Consider the following 21,558-nt stretch of genomic DNA (forward strand, 5'->3'; position numbering starts at 1 on the left):
TAGGTTTTGGAGTCCTTTTTTTACTGATATTTGGTGTTTTGGATTTGACATGCTCTGTACTATGACATTGGGCATCGGCCTTGGCAGACGACGTTGCTGGCATTTCATCGTCTCGGCCATGACTAGTGGCAGCAGCTTCAGCACGAGGTGGAAGTGGATCTTGATCTTTCCCTAATTTTGGAACCTCAACATTTTTGTTCTCCATATTTTAATACGCACAACTAAAAGGCACCTCAGGTAAACAATGGAGATGGATGGATTGGATACTAGTATACAATTATGGACGGGCTGCCGAGTGCCGACACAGAGGTAGCCACAGCCGTGAACTACCGCACTGTACTGTGTCTGCTGCTAATATATAGACTGGTTGATAAAGAGATAGTATACTCGTAACTAGTATGTATGTATAAAGAAAGAAAAAAAAAACACGGTTAGGTGGTATATACAATTATGGACGGGCTGCCGAGTGCCGACACAGAGGTAGCCACAGCCGTGAACTACCGCACTGTACTGTGTCTGCTGCTAATATATAGACTGGTTGATAAAGAGATAGTATACTCGTAACTAGTATGTATGTATAAAGAAAGAAAAAAAAACCACGGTTAGGTGGTATATACAATTATGGATGGGCTGCCGAGTGCCGACACAGAGGTAGCCACAGCCGTGAACTACCGCACTGTACTGTGTCTGCTGCTAATATATAGACTGGTTGATAAAGAGATAGTATACTCGTAACTAGTATGTATGTATAAAGAAAGAAAAAAAAACCACGGTTAGGTGGTATATACAATTATGGACGGGCTGCCGAGTGCCGACACAGAGGTAGCCACAGCCGTGAACTACCGCACTGTACTGTGTCTGCTGCTAATATATAGACTGGTTGATAAAGAGATAGTATACTCGTAACTAGTATGTATGTATAAAGAAAGAAAAAAAAACCACGGTTAGGTGGTATATACAATTATGGACGGGCTGCCGAGTGCCGACACAGAGGTAGCCACAGCCGTGAACTACCGCACTGTACTGTGTCTGCTGCTAATATATAGACTGGTTGATAAAGAGATAGTATACTCGTAACTAGTATGTATGTATAAAGAAAGAAAAAAAAAACCACGGTTAGGTGGTATATACAATTATGGACGGGCTGCCGAGTGCCGACACAGAGGTAGCCACAGCCGTGAACTACCGCACTGTACTGTGTCTGCTGCTAATATATAGACTGGTTGATAAAGAGATAGTATACTCGTAACTAGTATGTATGTATAAAGAAAGAAAAAAAAACACGGTTAGGTGGTATATACAATTATGGACGGGCTGCCGAGTGCCGACACAGAGGTAGCCACAGCCGTGAACTACCGCACTGTACTGTGTCTGCTGCTAATATAGACTGGTTGATAAAGAGATAGTATACTCGTAACTAGTATGTATGTATAAAGAAAGAAAAAAAAACACGGTTAGGTGGTATATACAATTATGGACGGGCTGCCGAGTGCCGACACAGAGGTAGCCACAGCCGTGAACTACCGCACTGTACTGTGTCTGCTGCTAATATATAGACTGGTTGATAAAGAGATAGTATACTCGTAACTAGTATGTATGTATAAAGAAAGAAAAAAAAACCACGGTTAGGTGGTATATACAATTATGGACGGGCTGCCGAGTGCCGACACAGAGGTAGCCACAGCCGTGAACTACCGCACTGTACTGTGTCTGCTGCTAATATAGACTGGTTGATAAAGAGATAGTATACTCGTAACTAGTATGTATGTATAAAGAAAGAAAAAAAAACCACGGTTAGGTGGTATATACAATTATGGACGGGCTGCCGAGTGCCGACACAGAGGTAGCCACAGCCGTGAACTGCCGCACTGTACTGTGTCTGCTGCTAATATAGACTGGTTGATAAAGAGATAGTATACTACTAATATTATATATACTGGTGGTCAGGTCACTGGTCACTAGTCACACTGGCAGTGGCACTCCTGCAGCAAAAGTGTGCACTGTTTAATTTTAATATAATATTATGTACTCCTGGCTCCTGCTATAACCTATAACTGGCACTGCAGTAGTGCTCCCCAGTCTCCCCCACAATTATAAGCTGTGTGAGCTGAGCAGTCAGACAGATATATAATATATATAGATGATGCAGCACACTGGCCTGAGCCTGAGCAGTGCACACAGATATGGTATGTGACTGACTGAGTCACTGTGTGTATCGCTTTTTTCAGGCAGAGAACGGATATATTAAATAAACTGCACTGTGTGTCTGGTGGTCACTCACTATATAATATATTATGTACTCCTGGCTCCTGCTATAACCTATAACTGGCACTGCAGTAGTGCTCCCCAGTCTCCCCCACAATTATAAGCTGTGTGAGCTGAGCAGTCAGACAGATATATATAATATTATATATAGATAATAGATGATGCAGCACACTGGCCTGAGCCTGAGCAGTGCACACAGATATGGTATGTGACTGAGTCACTGTGTGCTGTGTATCGCTTTTTTCAGGCAGAGAACGGATTATAAAGTAAACTGCACTGTCCTCACTAGTAAACTCTCTCCACTCAGTCTCTACACTTCTACAGTAACAGTACTCCTCCTAGTCAGCTCCAGTAAATCTCTCTCAGTCTCTTATAATCTAAATGGAGAGGACGCCAGCCACGTCCTCTCCCTATCAATCTCAATGCACGTGTGAAAATGGCGGCGACGCGCGGCTCCTTATATAGAATCCGAGTCTCGCGATAGAATCCGAGCCTCGCGAGAATCCGACAGCGTCATGATGACGTTCGGGCGCGCTCGGGTTAACCGAGCAAGGCAGGAAGATCCGAGTCGCTCGGACCCGTGAAAAAAAACATGAAGTTCTGGCGGGTTCGGATTCAGAGAAACCGAACCCGCTCATCTCTAATAATTATATTTTAGTCACTAAGGGGCATATTCAGTTAGCTGAGGGGCATACTGTGGGAGGACAGTCTCAAGCATTAATACCTGGATCTATTCAATTTTAAGCCCATTTCCTCATATGGCAAACCTGTGGCTAACGCACAGATAATGCATCCATAGGTTCCGGGTTAAGGGTCCGTAGCTATGGGTTAACGCACCTACCGCATCCCTATTAAGGGCAAAAAAAATAAGAATTTACTCACCGGTAATTCTATTTCTCGTAGTCCGTAGTGGATGCTGGGACTCCGTAAGGACCATGGGGAATAGCGGCTCCGCAGGAGACTGGGCACAACTAAAAGAAAGCTTTAGACTAACTGGTGAGCACTGGCTCCTCCCACTATGACCCTCCTCCAGACTTCAGTTAGGATACTGTGCCCGGAAGAGCTGACACAAGAAGGAAGGATTTTGAATCCCGGGTAAGACTCATACCAGCCACACCAATCACACCGTATAACTCGTGATACAATACCCAGTTAACAGTATGATAACAACTGAGCCTCTCAACAGACGGCTCAACAATAACCCTTTAGTTAGGCAATAACTATATACAAGTATTGCAGACAATCCGCACTTGGGATGGGCGCCCAGCATCCACTACGGACTACGAGAAATAGAATTACCGGTGAGTAAATTCTTATTTTCTCTAACGTCCTAAGTGGATGCTGGGACTCCGTAAGGACCATGGGGATTATACCAAAGCTCCCAAACGAGCGGGAGAGTGCGGATGACTCTGCAGCACCGAATGGGCAAACTCTAGGTCCTCCTCAGCCAGGGTGTCAAACTTGTAGAACTTAGCAAATGTGTTTGACCCCGACCAAGTAGCTGCTCGGCAAAGTTGTAGAGCCGAGACCCCTCGGGCAGCCGCCCAAGAAGAGCCCACCTTCCTCGTGGAATGGGCTTTCACTGATTTAGAATGCGGCAGTCCAGCCGCAGAATGTGCAAGCTGAATCGTACTACAGATCCAGCGAGCAATAGTCTGCTTTGAAGCAGGTGCACCCAACTTGTTGGGCGCATACAGGATAAATAGCGAGTCAGTCTTTCTGACTCCCGCTGTCCTGGAAACATAAATTTGCAGGGCCCTGACTACGTCCAACAACTTGGAAGCCTCCAAGTCTTTAGTAGCCGCAGGCACCACAATAGGTTGGTTCAGATGAAAGGCTGATACCACCTTAGGGAGAAATTGGGGACGAGTCCTCAATTCTGCCCTATCCATATGGAAAATCAGATAAGGGCTTTTACATGACAAAGCCGCCAATTCTGATACACGCCTGGCCGAAGCCAAGGCCAACAACATGACCACTTTCCACGTGAGATACTTCAATTCCACGGTTTTAAGTGGCTCAAACCAATGTGACTTTAGGAAATCCAACACCACGTTGAGATCCAAAGGTGCCACTGGAGGCACAAAAGGGGGCTGAATATGCAGCACTCCCTTAACAAAAGTTTGAACTTCAGGTAGAGAAGCCAGTTCTCTCTGGAAGAAAATCGATAGAGCCGAAATCTGGACCTTAATGGAACCCAATTTTAGGCTCATAGTCACCCCTGACTGTAGGAAGTGCAGGAAACGGCCCAGCTGAAATTCCTCCGTTGGGGCCTTCCTGGCCTCACACCACGCAACATATTTTCGCCATATGCGGTGATAATGGTTTGCGGTTACTTCTTTCCTAGCTTGAATCAGCGTAGGAATGACTTCCTCCGGAATGCCCTTTTCCTTCAGGATCCGGTGTTCAACCGCCATGCCGTCAAACGCAGCCGCGGTAAGTCTTGGAACAGACAGGGCCCCTGCTGCAGCAGGTCCTGTCTGAGCGGCAGAGGCCATGGGTCATCTGACATCATTTCTTGAAGTTCCGGGTACCAAGCTCTTCTTGGCCAATCCGGAACAATGAGTATAGTTCTTACTCCTCTTCTCCTTATTATCCTCAGTACCTTTGGTATGAGAGGAAGAGGAGGGAACACATAAACCGACCGGTACACCCACGGTGTCACTAGAGCGTCCACAGCTATCGCCTGCGGGTCTCTTGACCTGGCGCAATATCTTTCTAGCTTTTTGTTTAGGCGGGACGCCATCATGTCCACCTGTGGCCTTTCCCAACGGTTTACAATCAGTTGGAAGACTTCTGGATGAAGTCTCCACTCTCCCGGGTGGAGGTCGTGCCTGCTGAGGAAGTCTGCTTCCCAGTTGTCCACTCCCGGAATGAACACTGCTGACAGTGCTAACACGTGATTTTCCGCCCATCGGAGAATCCTTGTGGCTTCTGCCATCGCCGTCCTGCTTCTCGTGCCGCCCTGTCGGTTTACATGGGTGACTGCCGTGATGTTGTCTGACTGGATCAGTACCGGCTGATTTTGAAGCAGGGGTTTTGCCTGACTTAGGGCATTGTAAATGGCCCTCAGTTCCAGAATATTTATGTGTAGGGAAGTCTCCTGACTTGACCATAGTCCTTGGAAGTTTCTTCCCTGTGTGACTGCCCCCCAGCCCCGAAGGCTGGCATCCGTGGTCACCAGGACCCAGTCCTGTATGCCGAATCTTCGGCCCTCTTGAAGATGAGCACTTTGCAGCCACCACAGCAGAGACACCCTGGTCCTTGGAGACAGGGTTATCAGACGATGCATCTGAAGATGCGATCCTGACCACTTGTCCAACAGGTCCCACTGAAAGGTTCTCGCATGGAACCTGCCGAATGGAATTGCTTCGTAGGAAGCTACCATCTTTCCCAAGATCCGCGTGCAGTGATGCACCGACATCTGTTTTGGTTTTAGGAGGCCTCTGATTAGAGATGACAGCTCCTTGGCCTTCTCCTCCGGGAGAAACACTTTTTTCTGTTCTGTGTCCAGAACCATCCCCAGGAACAGTAGACGTGTCGTAGGGACCAGCTGTGACTTTGGAATATTTAGAATCCAGCCGTGCTGTTGTAGCACCTCCCGAGATAGTGCTACCCCGACCAACAACTGCTCCCTGGACCTCGCCTTTATCAGGAGATCGTTCAAGTACGGGATAATTAAAACTCCCTTCTTTCGAAGGAGTATCATCATTTCAGCCATTACCTTGGTAAATACCCTCGGAGCCGTGGATAGACCAAAAGGCAACGTCTGGAATTGGTAATGACAATCCTGTACCACAAATCTGAGGTACTCCTGGTGAGGATGGTAAATGGGGACATGCAGGTAAGCATCCTTGATGTCCAGTGATACCATGTAATACCCCTCGTCCAGGCTTGCAATAACCGCCCTGAGCGATTCCATCTTGAACTTGAATTTTTTTATATATGTGTTCAAGGATTTCAAATTTAAAATGGGTCTCACCGAACCGTCCAGTTTCGGTACCACAAACATTGTGGAATAGTAACCCCGTCCTTGTTGAAGTAGGGGCACCTTTACTATCACCTGCTGGGAATACAGCTTGTGAATTGCCTCTAACACTGCCTCCCTGCCTGAGGGAGTTGTTGGCAAGGCAGATTTGAGGAAACGGCGGGGGGGAGACGTCTCGAATTCCAGCTTGTACCCCTGAGATACTACTTGAAAGATCCAGGGATCCACCCGTGAGCGAGCCCACTGATCGCTGACATTTTTGAGACGGGCCCCCACCGTACCTGGCTCCGCCTGTGGAGCCCCAGCGTCATGCTGTGGACTTAGAGGAAGCGGGGGAGGACTTTTGCTCCTGGGAACTGGCTGTATGCTGCAGCTTTTTCCCTCTACCTCTGCCTCTGGGCAGAAAGGACGCACCTTTAACCCGCTTGCCCTTATTGGGCCGAAAGGACTGTACCTGATAATACGGTGCTTTCTTTGGCTGTGAGGGAGCATGGGGTAAAAATGTAGACTTCCCAGCTGTTGCTGTGGAAACGAGGTCCGAGAGACCATCCCCGAACAACTCCTCACCCTTATGAGGCAAAACTTCCATGTGCCTTTTAGAATCTGCATCTCCAGTCCACTGCCGAGTCCATAACCCTCTCCTGGCAGAAATGGACATTGCACTTATTTTGGATGCCAGCCGGCAAATATCCCTCTGTGCATCCCTCATGTATAAGAGTGCGTCTTTAATATGCTCTACGGTTAGCAATATAGTGTCCCTGTCTAGGGTATCAATATTTTCCGACAGGGAATCTGACCACGCAGCTGCAGCACTGCACATCCATGCTGACGCAATAGCTGGTCTCAGTATAACACCCGTGTGTGTATATATAGACTTCAGGATAGCCTCCTGCTTTCTATCAGCAGATTCCTTCAGGGCGGCCGTATCCGGAGACGGTAGTGCCACCTTTTTTGACAAGCGTGTGAGCGCTTTATCCACCCTAGGGGATGTTTCCCAACGTGACCTATCCTCTGGCGGGAAAGGGTACGCCATTAGTAACCTCTTAGAAATTATCATTTTCTTATCGGCGGAAGCCCACGCTTCTTCACACACTTCATTTAATTCCTCAGATGGAGGAAAAACAACTGGTAGTTTTTTCTCTCCAAACATAATACCCTTTTTTGTGGTACCCGGGGTAACATCATAAATATGCAACACATTTTTCATTGCCTCAATCATATACCGTGTGGCCCTATTGGAAGATACATTAGTCTCATCGTCGTCGACACTGGAGTCAGTATCCGTGTCAACATCTGTGTCTGCCATTTGAGGTAGCGGGCGTTTTAGAGCCCCTGACGGCTTTTGAGACGCCTGGGCAGGCACAGGCTGAGAAGCCGGCTGTCCCATATTTGGTATGTCGTCAAACCTTTTATGCAAGGAGTCGACACTGTCGCGTAATTCCTTCCACAGAACCATCCACTCAGGTGTCGACCCCGCAGGGGGTGACATCACATTTATCGGCATTTGCTCCACCTCCACATAAGCCTCCTCATCAAACATGTCGACACAGCCGTACCGACACACCGCATACACACAGGGAATGCTCTGACAGAGGACAGGACCCCACAAAGCCCTTTGGGGAGACAGAGAGAGAGTATGCCAGCACACACCAGAGCGCTATATAACACAGGGATCCCACTATAAATGAGTGTTTTTTCCCTTATAGCTGCTTATATTATATATATATACTGCGCCTAAATTTAGTGCCCCCCCTCTCTTTTTTACCCTTATGTAGCTTGACACAATGCAGGGGAGAGCCAGGGAGCGTCCTTCCAGCGGAGCTGTGAGGGAAAAATGGCGCCAGTGTGCTGAGGGAGATAGCCCCGCCCCTTTTCCGGCGGACTTCTCCCGCTTTTTCTGGAATTCTGGCAGGGGTATTTTTACACCTATATAGCCTTCCTGACTATATATGGTGTAGATTTGCCAGCCAAGGTGTCTTATATTGCCCTCAGGGCGCCCCCCCCCCCAGCGCCCTGCACCCACCAGTGACCGGAGTGTGAGGTGTGCATGAGGAGCAATGGCGCACAGCTGCAGTGCTGTGCGCTACCTTGTTGAAGGCCGAAGTCTTCTGCCGCCGATTTTCCGGAACACTTCTTGCTTCTGGCTCTGTAAGGGGGCCGGCGGCGCGGCTCCGGGACCGAACACCAAGGTCGGGTCCTGCGGTCGATCCCTCTGGAGCTAATGGTGTCCAGTAGCCTAAGAAGCCCAAACTACCACCAGTTAGGTAGGTTCGCTTCTTCTCCCCTTAGTCCCTCGCTGCAGTGAGTCTGTTGCCTGCAGATCTCACTGTAAAATAAAAAACCTAAAATATACTTTCTTTCTAGGAGCTCAGGAGAGCCCCTAGTGTGCATCCAGCTCAGCCGGGCACAAGATTCTAACTGAGGTCTGGAGGAGGGTCATAGTGGGAGGAGCCAGTGCACACCAGGTAGTCCTAAAGCTTTCTTTAGTTGTGCCCAGTCTCCTGCGGAGCCGCTATTCCCCATGGTCCTTACGGAGTCCCAGCATCCACTTAGGACGTTAGAGAAATAATGTTTTTGTTCTATTTTGTGCAGAATCTAAATTTATAGAAACTTTGTCATATTCACGGTTTTCTAGATGCTCCTGTTGTGAGAGTCTTCCAGAAAGAAATGTTGGTAGCAGCTGAGACAGAGACTATGATGCAGTGCGAAACAACAGGTGTTCCTAAGCCTCAGGTGCACTGGTTCAAAGGTACTGGAATAAAATATTGTACACTTAGGTTTATAGAATTCAGAATAAACTCTAACATTCTTGGAAATGTTCTTTCATTCAGGTGATGTAAAGTTAAGCACATCATCACGAATGTCTATTGATGATCATCTTGGGACTTTGAGAATTAAAACAACGCTGTATTCAGATGAGGGAGAATATACCTGTGTGGCAATTAATGAGGCTGGAAAAGCAAATGGAAAAGTTATCCTCCGTGTTGGCTGTAAGTCCATTTTTTCTACATGTATATCTTGGTCAAAGTTGCTTTCTAGTACAGAGATGGGGTAAGGGTGCAATAGCTATCTGGAAGGAATTATTAATAGTCATGAGTTGCTTTTAGCGCTTATATAATATAAGAGGGAGAGTGCATGCATGTGTGCCTATTGTATTTCTCACTACTTATATATCAGGTAAATGTATGGAGCTGTGAGTTTCCAATATAGCAACTTATGCCGTAATTTAAAAAAAAAAAAAACAGCAGTGTTATTAATTGTAAAACACGCTGGGTCTTGCCTTTATCAAAATTGCAATTTCTCTAACAGCCAGCAATATTTTAAAAAAATAGGTTTTTGAAACAACTGAATACATATACAGTACAGTATAGACACGTTTATTTTGTTATATTGATCAATCAATTGTGATACTTCTGAAATCATTGTTTGAAAAGTAACTTACAATAACATAATTTTTAAGATGCTATCATATGTAGTGGAAAATAATTGTGTAATTCTACTTTGAACTTGAAAAGATATATCTTTTATAATTATAAAAATGTGATAACTTCTTTTGACTTATGTTTAAATTTAGTGTCATATGACCAACATTCGAAACAATGTATATACGTCTGATCTATTCCTTTGCTGATAAAACTGCTAATGAGTTCAGTAATGATAAACATTTAGTTGATGCCTATCACAAGTTTATGCTACAGGTTATTTCATGTCATTTTCTGTATTTTATCCTGTACCTCACAGTAGTAATCTGTGCCTCAAAATGCCAATGCTTCGAATTCTTCCCACCTGTAGCTTTATCTAGCTAATTATTCATATTTAACAGAATGAAAACTTCTTTCCAGCTGCTCCTGTGTTCACAGAGAGCCCAAGTGATATAGCAATGGATATAGGATCAGATGTGACATTGCTCTGTACTGCTCGTGGATTCCCAGAACCTAAAATAAAATGGAGAAAATTAAATCACACATCCAAACATTCAAAACCACTTATGTATAACCAGAGGACTGGGACACTACATATTACTAGTAAGTCTGCATGCTTCCATTACCTTCATGTTGGTAATTATATACCATCTTCCACAAACAGCCTACATACAGTAGAGCAGGCATGTCAAACGTGCGGCCTACTGGCCGCATGCGTCCCAAATTAACATTTTTTGCTGCCTGACAGTGTGGGCCCAAATGTACATATAATGCGGCACAGTCCTGCAGGTGTAGACGTACGCTCCAGTGCAGCGTACCACTAAGAATCTGACCGCTGGTATGTCATTACAGCCACTATTAGCAGCCATTACTATGAATCTCTGCCGCCAAGCACCATGGTCTTGCTCAGCATCATCTCCTCCTTTTCCAGGGCTGCTGGGAGTGTGGTGACATCATCACGCTCCCGCAGCTGGCTCAAAGAGGAACCTGGGGGCTGGGCAGCGTGTGCACTATCCTCCTCCTCAGCTCCTTCCTGCTTCTTATTACAAAGCAGCTACCCCAGGTTTGAATTCTGTGTCATGCTACTATGTGTGTGTATGTGTATATATATATATATATATATATATATACATATATACATACAGCTAGATCCACGGTTATCTTAGCCTCTTTGCTGCACCTAGGCACACCATGGTTTATTTACATAAACCCTTCATCTATTGTTCTCAGCTGCAATACAATACAGAGAACAATACAGCAGGGGATTAAGTCATTACAGCAGGGGATTAAGTCCGACTGCCCAGTCTCAGTTAATCCTATTAAAGGCCAAGATAAACATGGACCCATCTGTGTGTATATATATATATATATATATATATACACACACAGAAACACACGGAAAAGAACATTGTGTATGTAAATATATATATATATATATATATATATATTGTGTATATGCTGGGGGCCTCCCATTGCAGGGCAAGGCCGCCCAGCATGCTGCCAGCCACCTCCCCCCTTCAACAAGCAGAAAGACCCGCCGCCATCTTTCCGATCGTGGTGACTACGTGTGACGTCACGCAGCCGCCGTGATCACGCCCCCAACACTCCCCCATTCAGCCGCAACGCTCCATCTCCTCATGTTGTCCTTACACATACTGTATATACTGTATGTACAGTTGTAGCCATGCTCATCTTACAGTGAAGCGTCATGTTGTTCCACGGCAAGCTACACGGCATACCAGGCTGTGACTATTCGCAGCCGGCGATCACTTCTAGGAATGAATGGAGCGATTGCCGGATGCAAATAGTCGCAGCCTGGCATGCCATGCAACAAGCCATGTTGCAGCATTCTGCATCGCAGCAAAGATGTATACATATGTCTATGATTTGTGCTGCCACCCTATCCCTTGAAAATGCAGCATGCCCAGATGCCCTTCATCACAGGGAAGTACAAAGCAGCAAAAGCAGGCACATGAGTCTTAATATACTGTGGTCGTGATGCAAACACTCACAGGGGGCTTTCAAAATTGCATATAAGACTTTTAATTTTCTTGCAGTCTGCACACTCTTAGACCTTGAATATCAAGGTTGGATTTTGAGTTTGACATGCCTGCAGTAGATCATAGTAAAGCATAACCCCTTCAAAACTTGTAGTAACTGGAGGGGAGATGTATTGAGCCTTGGAGAGTGAAATAGTGGAAGTTTCCGATCAGCTGCTAACTGTCATTTCATAGACTGTACTAGATAAATGTCACTTAGAAGCTCATTGGTACAAATTCTGAACCTTCTGCTTTGGACATTAGTTATTTATATTTAATATTCTGCATTGTGTTTATGTGTAGAAGTCTGTTATCATTTTTGTGTTATTTCATTCTCAGTTTCAGCTTTGTTATAAGACTAGCTACTCAATTATATAAGTGCTTGGAATGATGAATTATGGCTGTTTATACCTTCTCTTTCAGCCTTAGGGGACACTGGAGATACCATGGGTATAGCTGGTGCTGGAGGAGTCTGGGCGCTAAAAGTTAACTTTGAGGCAGCTCCACATCCTTCTCCCCTATACCCCATTCCTTGCCAAGGGCAGCCAGTTTTATGTAGTGCCCACAGGTGCTGGGCACGTTTAGTATTTTACAGCTTTATTTATTATTTGTTATACATGTCTGCTGCCTATTGCAGTCCTCAGCTACGGCACGTAGAGCTCTATCGCCACAGATAGCAGCTTTGCTCATGCAGACTATGGACCAGGAAGTTTGCTGCAGCCTCAGCCGGAGCAGAAGGGAGACAGGTAAGAGGCTTCCTACAGAAACCAGCGATGCAGAAGCAAAGTTTCCCCTTGGTGTTGGGGCCACCGGAGGTGGGATGAGTCCTCCACTCACCCACTAGACCACAAGGGATGCCGTTATAATAATGGTGGATATCCCTGGTAGTTGGCCCAGGGAAGAAGGCTTCTTCCCCCTTCGCTTTGCACACAACCTCACTGAGAGCTCACTAATGGTCCTCTCCTCAGGATGCTGAGCAGCCATTTCATGAACTCCTTGCCTTTGGAGAGTTTCATTCAGGGCCAGGTTATAGTGTTTTCTGCACATCTTACCACACCAATTGATGCTGCTGTATTGATGTAGCGGTATTCTATTTCTGCTGTGCATGATTATGAGTGAGACTACTATTGGTTTATTATATCTACCTGGTAAAGTTAAATAGTATCAATGAATTGATTTTGCCTGCATAGGTATTACCTATTTACCAGGTCTCTGTTCCTGATATTTCACCTGGTACAGGGAATCCTGCGGAATACTTGGGTTTTTCATTCAGAAAGTGGATTCCTGTTTTCATTTTAATCAGCAGATTGTGGTCCCATCTTGTTCTGTGGAGGATCAAGGGGACCCTCAGTTGTATTTACAGTCTTTGGATGTAGTGCAGGCATTACACGTTTATGCTAATAGGTCTAAAGAAATGTGTCCCATGCAGGGCCGTCTTTTCGTATGGGCTCAATGGGCTCTTGCCCAAGGGCCCCAGGAGTATAAGGGCCCTAGACTGATAGCTAAGGGTCCCCTCTTTCCAGGGGTACCAGATTTTTTAAAATCGGCCCTGGGGAACTGGAGATATTCGACTTGAAAGCAGTGGTCCCCATCCAAGCCTAATTGCTCTTCCCAGACAGATATCTTGGGTTCTGTCTGAGTTAGAGTTTATCTGAGGATATACTCCAAAAGGTGGGACTCTCCCCTTTTGGAGGACATAGGCAGCTTGTCTCAATTATGCCCAGAACCAGAGATATCAGCCTTCCAGCAGCTGGTCCCTGCTCCAGCTCCACACGCTTAATACGCAGTTTTATATTTTTGTTGGTGGATTGCTCTGGCTCCTGAGATCTGATCCCCAAGTCCCTAGTATCTTCTGAAAGGTGGGACTCTCTAGATTTTTTATCCCATTCAAAGCTAAGAAATCTAATTTCAGGAACTTGAGATATCTTCAGTCAAGCAAGCTGCCCTCCCTCCAGAAAATGATGAATATTAAGCCCACTCCACTATCCACCCTTCCCCTACGTATTTAACACCCCTTACCACCCTGGAAGCTATATACAGGGGCCCCTTCATTCAGCCCAATTCCCCCTTAAAGGAGTAATTAGCAGAAATTACTGCTCCAGGTCCTAAATGCTGAGCAGAAGATAGAACACCCCCTACCGCCCGCGGGACATCAAAGCTGGCGCTGATAGCACCCCCCACCCCTACCGCTGGAGGATGGGTAGAGGGCCCAGTGCATTGCTGTGCCCAGGGGCCTACACTGCTGTTAAGATGGCACTGGTCCCATGGACCCTTTCTTTGTGCTCTACTCTGATGTCAAGGTGGGTTGGCTTGCATCCAAACAGACAATCGTCTGTTGCACTGTTGCATTAAGGTGGTCATTTGTCTAACCTACTAGTTCCAGAATCGGTGACAGCTCACTCATCCCTGTCAGCTTAGCGTGATGCTTCACCTTCATCTAATTATATCACTTTGACACCTATGCCTTCAGGAATGCTCATTTTAGGCAAAGGATTCTACGCACATCTCAGGAGCATACCCTCCCTTAGTAGACAGCTTAGGATATCCCGATGCTATCTTCAGTGCCCCCCATGGCTAAAATAGAAAACAGGATTTTTGTTCTTACCTTATAAGACTGTTTTTCTGAGGCCATAGGGGACACTGGATGCCCTCTTGTTCACTCCCAGCTTTGCTTGTGGGTTTGTTTTGGTTTGTGGAGCTCTTGGTCGGCTAACTGTAATTTCTGTGTGTGTTTTGTGTGCTTGGTTTTCTTCTCCTCTTTCTTTCTTTTTTTTGCTAGCCCTGGACAGAGGGCAGGGTATAGGGTCTGTCACAAAGTTAACTTTTATTGTCCAGACTCCTCCAGCACCAGCCATATTCATGGTATCTCCTATGTCCCCCATGGCCTCAGAGAAACAGATTATCAGGTAAGAATCAAAATCATGTTTTTCAATGTTTACCCCAGTTATAACACACTCAGCACTATCAAAAATAGATATTTATTTAAAAAAAATTACACCACATGGATATTATTTTAGCAGTTAAATATGCATAAAAGACAAACAACAGTCTATTTTAAAAATGTAACTCCTTCCTATCTGTAATGGTTTGCAATGTACGTTGTTTATTGTATAATAGATAGCACTTACCTCTTTTGCAGCTCTTTCCTTTCTTTATTGGCACACAGTAACGGCCTGTAGTAATGAGTCAGGTGACTATGCCCAGCCCTCACAGTTAAGTCCAATGCTGAAGAGAGGTTTGTGAAGTAGCTAAGTTGCTGGATTCAAAACGGACAGTTCACCAAAGTACTTGAAAGTGAATATAGAAAATGGTTACATTGAAGGACACAGGTTGTCTTTGCAAAATAGATATTTTGTGCTATTTTGCATAATTTACACATTTCCTTCATGTTTTTTAAGGGAAATCGCCTTATGTCCTTTCAATTGCTGTCTCTTTTTTAAATACATTTAAAGTATAGTAGGCCACACTCTACAAAATAGATTTTTTAAACATTTGAAGTTGCCATAAAGTGATGGGAGAGATACTGTAGCATGAAAAATCTAGTTCGTTAAGTATACAGTTCTAGGAATTTATACCTAAGATGTAGAAAACCTGTTCTAAACTTGTTAAAATCAATTGCAGAAATAAATCCATAAATAATCCATGACTCACATAACTATCAACCTTACTGTAGCTCATTCACAGAATAAGTGCTAAAAGGTTTCATCCTACTTTTAAAAACAGACCTTCTTTCTTACTTTGGTGCTTCATTACTGAGTAAAACACATTTTAATTATTTGTAAAGAATTATCTATAATAATTGGGAAAATTTACTTCAAACACATTTTAGGCTTTAGTTGGTGTAGAATGTGTACATTTTTATATTCTTAATATGTAATTGGCTGAATTTTAAAATTGATAAAGTTTTCTGAATACAAAATTCAGCTACTGTACATTAATTGTAATTGTGAACATGTTTCTGATGATCACAGTTATCAGCTCATTATAGAACTCTTGTATGTCAGTATTCATGGTCAACAGAGACATAATGATTTTTATTCAGTAAATAAATGTGTACATTATTTCCTTTAGATCTGTGGGTAGGAGATGAAGGAACCTATCTCTGTGAAGCTGAGAATCAGTTTGGAAAAATTAAATCCCAAATTACTGTTACGCTAACAGGATTAGGTAAGAAATTCTTACCAGAGCAGACTCGATTTGTGCCGATAATCTTTTTCACTTGAATGTGCATCTTAATCACACAATTTAAACAATCATATGGGACAAAGCAGGTTAACGAGACTGCACTGATTCATTTGTTATGCAACACTTATACATCTGTGTGTCAATTAGTCTGAATCTGTATATGAAGTGCTACGCTGCAGCAGCTGTGCCATGTTCTGTTATGCTTCATCTGAAACTTTGTACAAAACCAATGACAGCTCCAAAGGTGGGGCTGCAGCGCAGTGCAAAATTCAAACAGTGGAGCCACACGCCAGTGAATCCCAGCCAGCGATGTTTGGGTGGGCAGTTGGTGTGACTCCCTTATTTGAATGTTGGACTCCTCTGCAGCCCCACATCTGGAGGTGTCATTGTGCAAAACTAATTCCTGTGTGGTACAAATTCAGTCGTGTTTGTGGTGTAAATAAGATGAGAATTAAACAAGTCACTATGCTACACCACACGGCACAGCTCACTTGTGCTGCATGGTGTATTGAGGCTTAGTGTATGAGGGCACATCTGTATATATACATATATATATAAATCCAATTTGACCGGCACTTCATAATAAAAAGATAGTACCTGGGTGCCTTCCCACGGACCAGCACGGAACCATGTAGAGAGAATAGAGCAGACGGACAGCACTCCACGGATTTACAAATAAATACAACAGCTACACAAGCTTAAGCATCAATGTTTCATCCTAACGAAAGGTGCAAAAATAAAGAAGCACCTGAAATGTTGATGCTTAAGCTTGTGTAGCTGCTGTATTTATTTGTAAATCCGTGGAATGCAGCACATCTGCTCTATTCCCCCCCCCCCTCTCTCTATCTATCTATCTATCTATATATATATATATATATATATATATATATACTGCAAACACGGGCGGCACTCACGGCGTATGAAATAAAGACAGACACAGGGGTCTGATAATCAGACCCCTGTGTCTGTCTTTATTTCATACGCCGTGAGTGCCGCCCGTGTTTGCAGTATATTCTAAGGGACGCAGCTCCGCTGTCGCCATTGGGAGGGCACCGGCTGTTCAGCTTTGTTTCTAGTCTCCTTAGGGATTTGGGAGTGCCGTGGACTGTGTACACTATATATATATATATATATATATATATATATATATACAGATGCAGCCTCTGTTATCTTGGCTGGCTGAGGCGTTAGTCGCGATCAGGCATAGGCAGCATGCCTGGATGCAAGGAGGCGCGCCTATTCGTAGGGATTTGCACAGAGCATTTTGCGTTACCTTTAAGTGTAATACCTGCGATCATCCAACAGATGTCGCTTTTTAAAATAACCATTGCGCATGCATGTGGTCTCCATTAAAATACAATACCGAAATACATAGTAAGAACTACTGGTGCGTCTCATTACGCTACAATATGCTACAGTATGTCATACAGTATATTACAGTGTACAGACGTAAATACAGTAGTACAGTATATACAGATGCAAACAAATGTGATAAAGCCACAGTATAGTCCATTGACGTTAGTAATATGTGAACGTCCAAGTCCCGCAGACAAATCAACAAATAAAACCGGTAGTGTACACAGACGCAAACGAACGTGTTACAGGTACATTGTGGTCTATTGATGTTAGGGATATTGTATGTTAGCGTCCTAATCCCATAGCCATTATGGCATAATCAAAACCAATGGGTTTATTCATCTGTCGGAGGCAACGTGTCTGAGTGGTGAAGTGTTCCGCTTTCCATGCTTAGAGTCCCCGGTATGATTCCCAAATTACGAATGCATGTTAGTTTTTTCCAGACACTTTATTAATTTTTTTATTTTTGTATCTATTGTACTGTACTATACTTTCACATTCAATAGAAGTGTGCACACAAGTTTTACATAAATCAGGGCAAAGCTGCAGGAGCGTATCTACTGTAAAATACACAGCGGCTATGAGGATAAGGTTCTATGCACCATACGGTACACATACAATTCTGTAGCAGGGCAGACTCGATTGAAATGGCTACCACCCGTGACTTCTTGCCTCGTGGAAACCCTCAGCTATGGAGCGAGCAACAGCATAGATTTTGCAGGCTACGGGGCAATGCTGACGGAGCGTCACAATCCCCTAGCTAAAATAAACAGGGGCGATAGGGCTAGGTGAGCCCTATGCACATTACTATACACCGGACTCGATCGCATAGCAAGTTGACAAAATGGCCACCTTCCGACTCCAGTAGCCTCATGGCAGCCCTCAGTTATGGAGCGAGTGACAGCATACGTTTTGCATGCTACGGTGCAATGCTGAAGGAGCATCATAATCCCCTAGCTAAAATACACAGGGGCGATAGGGCTGGGCAAGCTCTATGCACATTACCATACACCGGACTCGATCGCAAAGCAAGTTGACAAAATGGCCGCCGCCTGACTCCAGTCGCCTCGTGGCAGCCCTCAGCTATGGAGTAAGTGACAGCATAGATTTTGCAGGCTACGGGGCAATGCTGAAGGAGCATCACAATCCCCTAGCTAAAATACATAGGGGCGATAGGAATAGGCAAGCTCTATGCACATTGCGATACACCGAACTGCTACACATACAGTAGAAAGTTGACAGAATTGCTTCCACCCATTATCCCTTTTATGCTGTTAGGGGACTCGGATGCTCATATTACAAAACACAGTATTTTTCAAACATGGTATTGAGTGTACTCTACATACTTTAAAGTCAATGAGCTACATTATTCCTTTCACACATTAGTTGTGTATGCATACACAAGTGTTTTAACACGTTCGTTTGCGTCTGTATAAACAATTTTTTTTTTTACTCTCCTTGTTTGACCATTGGTCACCAACTGTGTGTACAGTATGCAGTACTTGACTGTATATTAACATTACAGTCGTTACTGACCATTTGCCAGAGCTTGTACTGTAGATCAATCCGCCACTATTCGAACTAAAGTACTGGATTAGTGGAGCATTAGCCACCCAATGGTGGAGATGTGTATTATATGCTGAGTATGTAATCATGCCTCAATGCGCCTGCCCGTGATTAAACTCAGCAACCTAAGCTATGACCTAGGTGTGACTAAACCTCAGTCTAGGTGCAGAAACAGCCAAGATAACGGAGGACCCATCTGTATATGTATATATATATATATGTATATATATATATAATTTTTTTTTTTGAGAACACTAAGGGCCAAATGTAATAGAGTGAGAGTTAGCCTGGTTTTGCAGTGTAAATGATTGCCACTTTAAAAAAAACTGCAAAACCTTACTTAATCTCTCACTTTCTGAAACTCTCACTCTATTACATTTGGTCCTAAGGGTCAGTTACAATCTTTTCATGTTTTGTTTCTCTGTGGAATGGTGATGAAAATAAATGATTCTTGTAATTTTGTTTAAATTACCTTTTTCTTAGTTATTCCTGTTATTGGAGAGAGCCCTTCCGTAGTGAATGTCATTGAAGGAAACCAGATCACCTTGCCATGTGTTATATTAGCCGGAAATCCTCTTCCAGTCAGACAATGGGTTAAGAATAACATATTAGTAAGTTTCATTGATTACCATTGCGCTAACGATGGAGAAATGTTTGTTTATTTTACAGGTAAACTAAACAGAATTTAAGCTAATCTTAGGTCAGCCAAAAAAAATTGTACAACACAACTCAGCAATGATTGTCTTTCACAGAGTACCCATAATATTCCGACTCTGCCACATATATCTGCCCCACCTGCAGTGCACATGGTTTTGCCCAACTGCTAACAAATTTGCTGCTGCGATCAACTCTGAATTAGGCCCTTAATGTAGTCATGCTCCACTCATAACGGGGCCCAACATTTTAAATAGTGTCCCCATATATGAGGTGGTAATGACTGTGGTTGTAGGTAGATTTTCTACAGTGCAGGGGGGATATGAATTACCCCCTAAGTGCAGGCAGGGGGTGGTGCATGGATATGCCATGTTGTGAATTTCTGGCCCCATTGATAGATGCTACTCTGCCAAAACTGGGTGTGCATGCACCATGTTCAGGGTGGCAGCATCTCATTGATAGAGACTGGCAAGACTGGTTCACTCTGCTTTGTACCCACTCCCCTCTCTTAGCCTCATGAACACATTTCTTCTATGCCATAAGAAGAACAGCATTGCTACACAAGTGCAGAGAAAACAGAGGAAAATATGCAGATGTGCAATCTATCTTCCCTTAGTAGTGACGTGTGGAGAGGTCAGTGGCACTGACTAGTATCTGAACCAGATTTACACACACATATATGAACCTGATTGTTCATGTGGGCATTATACAAAGGTGCAATAGTACAGTATATACTGTTTGACCCTAAATATATCCCTAAGCTTAACCCTATTTATAAGTTATAAATATCTTCTTTATATTATTCTGATAATTTCTAAAGTCTGTACTCTAGATATACTGGAGTATGATAGGGTAAGGCTCTGCCTTCCTACATGTCCCACATGTCACCGCCCCTAAGTGGCAGAACAGGGAGGGAATAGCAGGCAAACAGGCCGAGTACACCAGGAACATGGTCATATAATTGCAACACTATCAGACAGGGACTCAGACAAAGGTGCACCTATAAGGAGACATATCTGTTGCAGATGCTTGAGGGCTGGTACAAATAAATGCTGTCATAGGGGCATATTCAATTAGCCACAGGGCTTACTGCAGGTTTGTTGCCATGCCAGAAGCTATTCATTTGCAGCCCATGGCACGCCCACAGGATGCACTTACTACGGTTTCTGCTCGCACCTACCTGAACTCCACGGTAAATAGGGATTTTTGCTCTTACCATGGCTTCCGCAATCGTATTAACCCATAGTTCCAGGCACTTGACCTGGAACATATGGGTTAATATGAGTTAACAATGGGTTTAACACAGGAGAATATGTGCTTAGATTAAATAAAGGTGTTAAAGCTTGAGCTAATTGAATATGCCCATTACTGTTGGTTAATCTTCAGCTAATAAAAAGTAGGGCCTAATTCAGATTCAACTGCAAAATTGCAAAATCGCAAATCGGGCGATTATCGGCAGACTGCACATGTGCTGCAAACACATTGCACGTGCGCAAAGGCTAAATTGCGATCGCAATTGAATTAAATGTGATTGCAATTTGATTGACAGTTAGTGACCATTTGTGGGTGTCAACATGGCATTTGTGGAGAGTGGTTGGAAAAACACAGGCAGATCATTGCCGTTTTCGGGGCGTGTATCTGATGTCAGTTGCAATGGATTGTGACTAAAAACATGGCGCCAATGCAACTACATTCTCATTTTTTTGAGTAGCCCAGAGTCAACCGCAATTGTCTACGGTACTTGATTACTGAGTATGCATCACAATTCTGCTGTTGCATATGCAATTTTGTGATTGCATCAGTGGGCGGCAGTAACCTTTTCTGGGCAGCTCTTCACATGTGATTTTTAGCAGAAAAAGGATTGAGAAAATCGCAATTTATGTCTCAATAGCGATCAAAGTAGAATTAGGCCCTTCATTTGTTAGCATTGCGGCTAAATTAGATCAATTTATTTAATTAATTACAGTAATTAGTGGTCATCTAATCACAATATTTCATTTTAATTTTCATATGGACAGATTCAGGTGGGACAATTCCTATCTATTTTTCAAGAGGATAAATAACATTGAATATGGCAAATGGC

At 44.0% G+C, this 21,558-nt stretch overlaps 1 protein-coding gene across 3 annotated transcripts in view; it reads left to right on the forward strand.

Annotated features, from left to right (window-relative positions):
* The window catches only part of HMCN1 (hemicentin 1), a 1,072,092-nt gene that overhangs the window by 200,312 nt on the left and 850,222 nt on the right, over positions 1-21,558 (forward strand). For all 3 annotated transcript variants that reach the window (XM_063940215.1, XM_063940214.1, XM_063940213.1), the window contains 5 exons: positions 8,889-9,002; positions 9,085-9,243; positions 10,096-10,278; positions 15,786-15,881; positions 19,305-19,432. In XM_063940215.1, coding sequence (XP_063796285.1) covers positions 8,889-9,002; positions 9,085-9,243; positions 10,096-10,278; positions 15,786-15,881; positions 19,305-19,432 — 680 coding nt within the window. The remainder of the gene's footprint in view (positions 1-8,888; positions 9,003-9,084; positions 9,244-10,095; positions 10,279-15,785; positions 15,882-19,304; positions 19,433-21,558) is intronic.

This window comes from Pseudophryne corroboree, chromosome 9 (assembly GCF_028390025.1).
Source record: "Pseudophryne corroboree isolate aPseCor3 chromosome 9, aPseCor3.hap2, whole genome shotgun sequence".
NCBI classification, from domain to species: Eukaryota; Metazoa; Chordata; class Amphibia; order Anura; family Myobatrachidae; genus Pseudophryne; species Pseudophryne corroboree.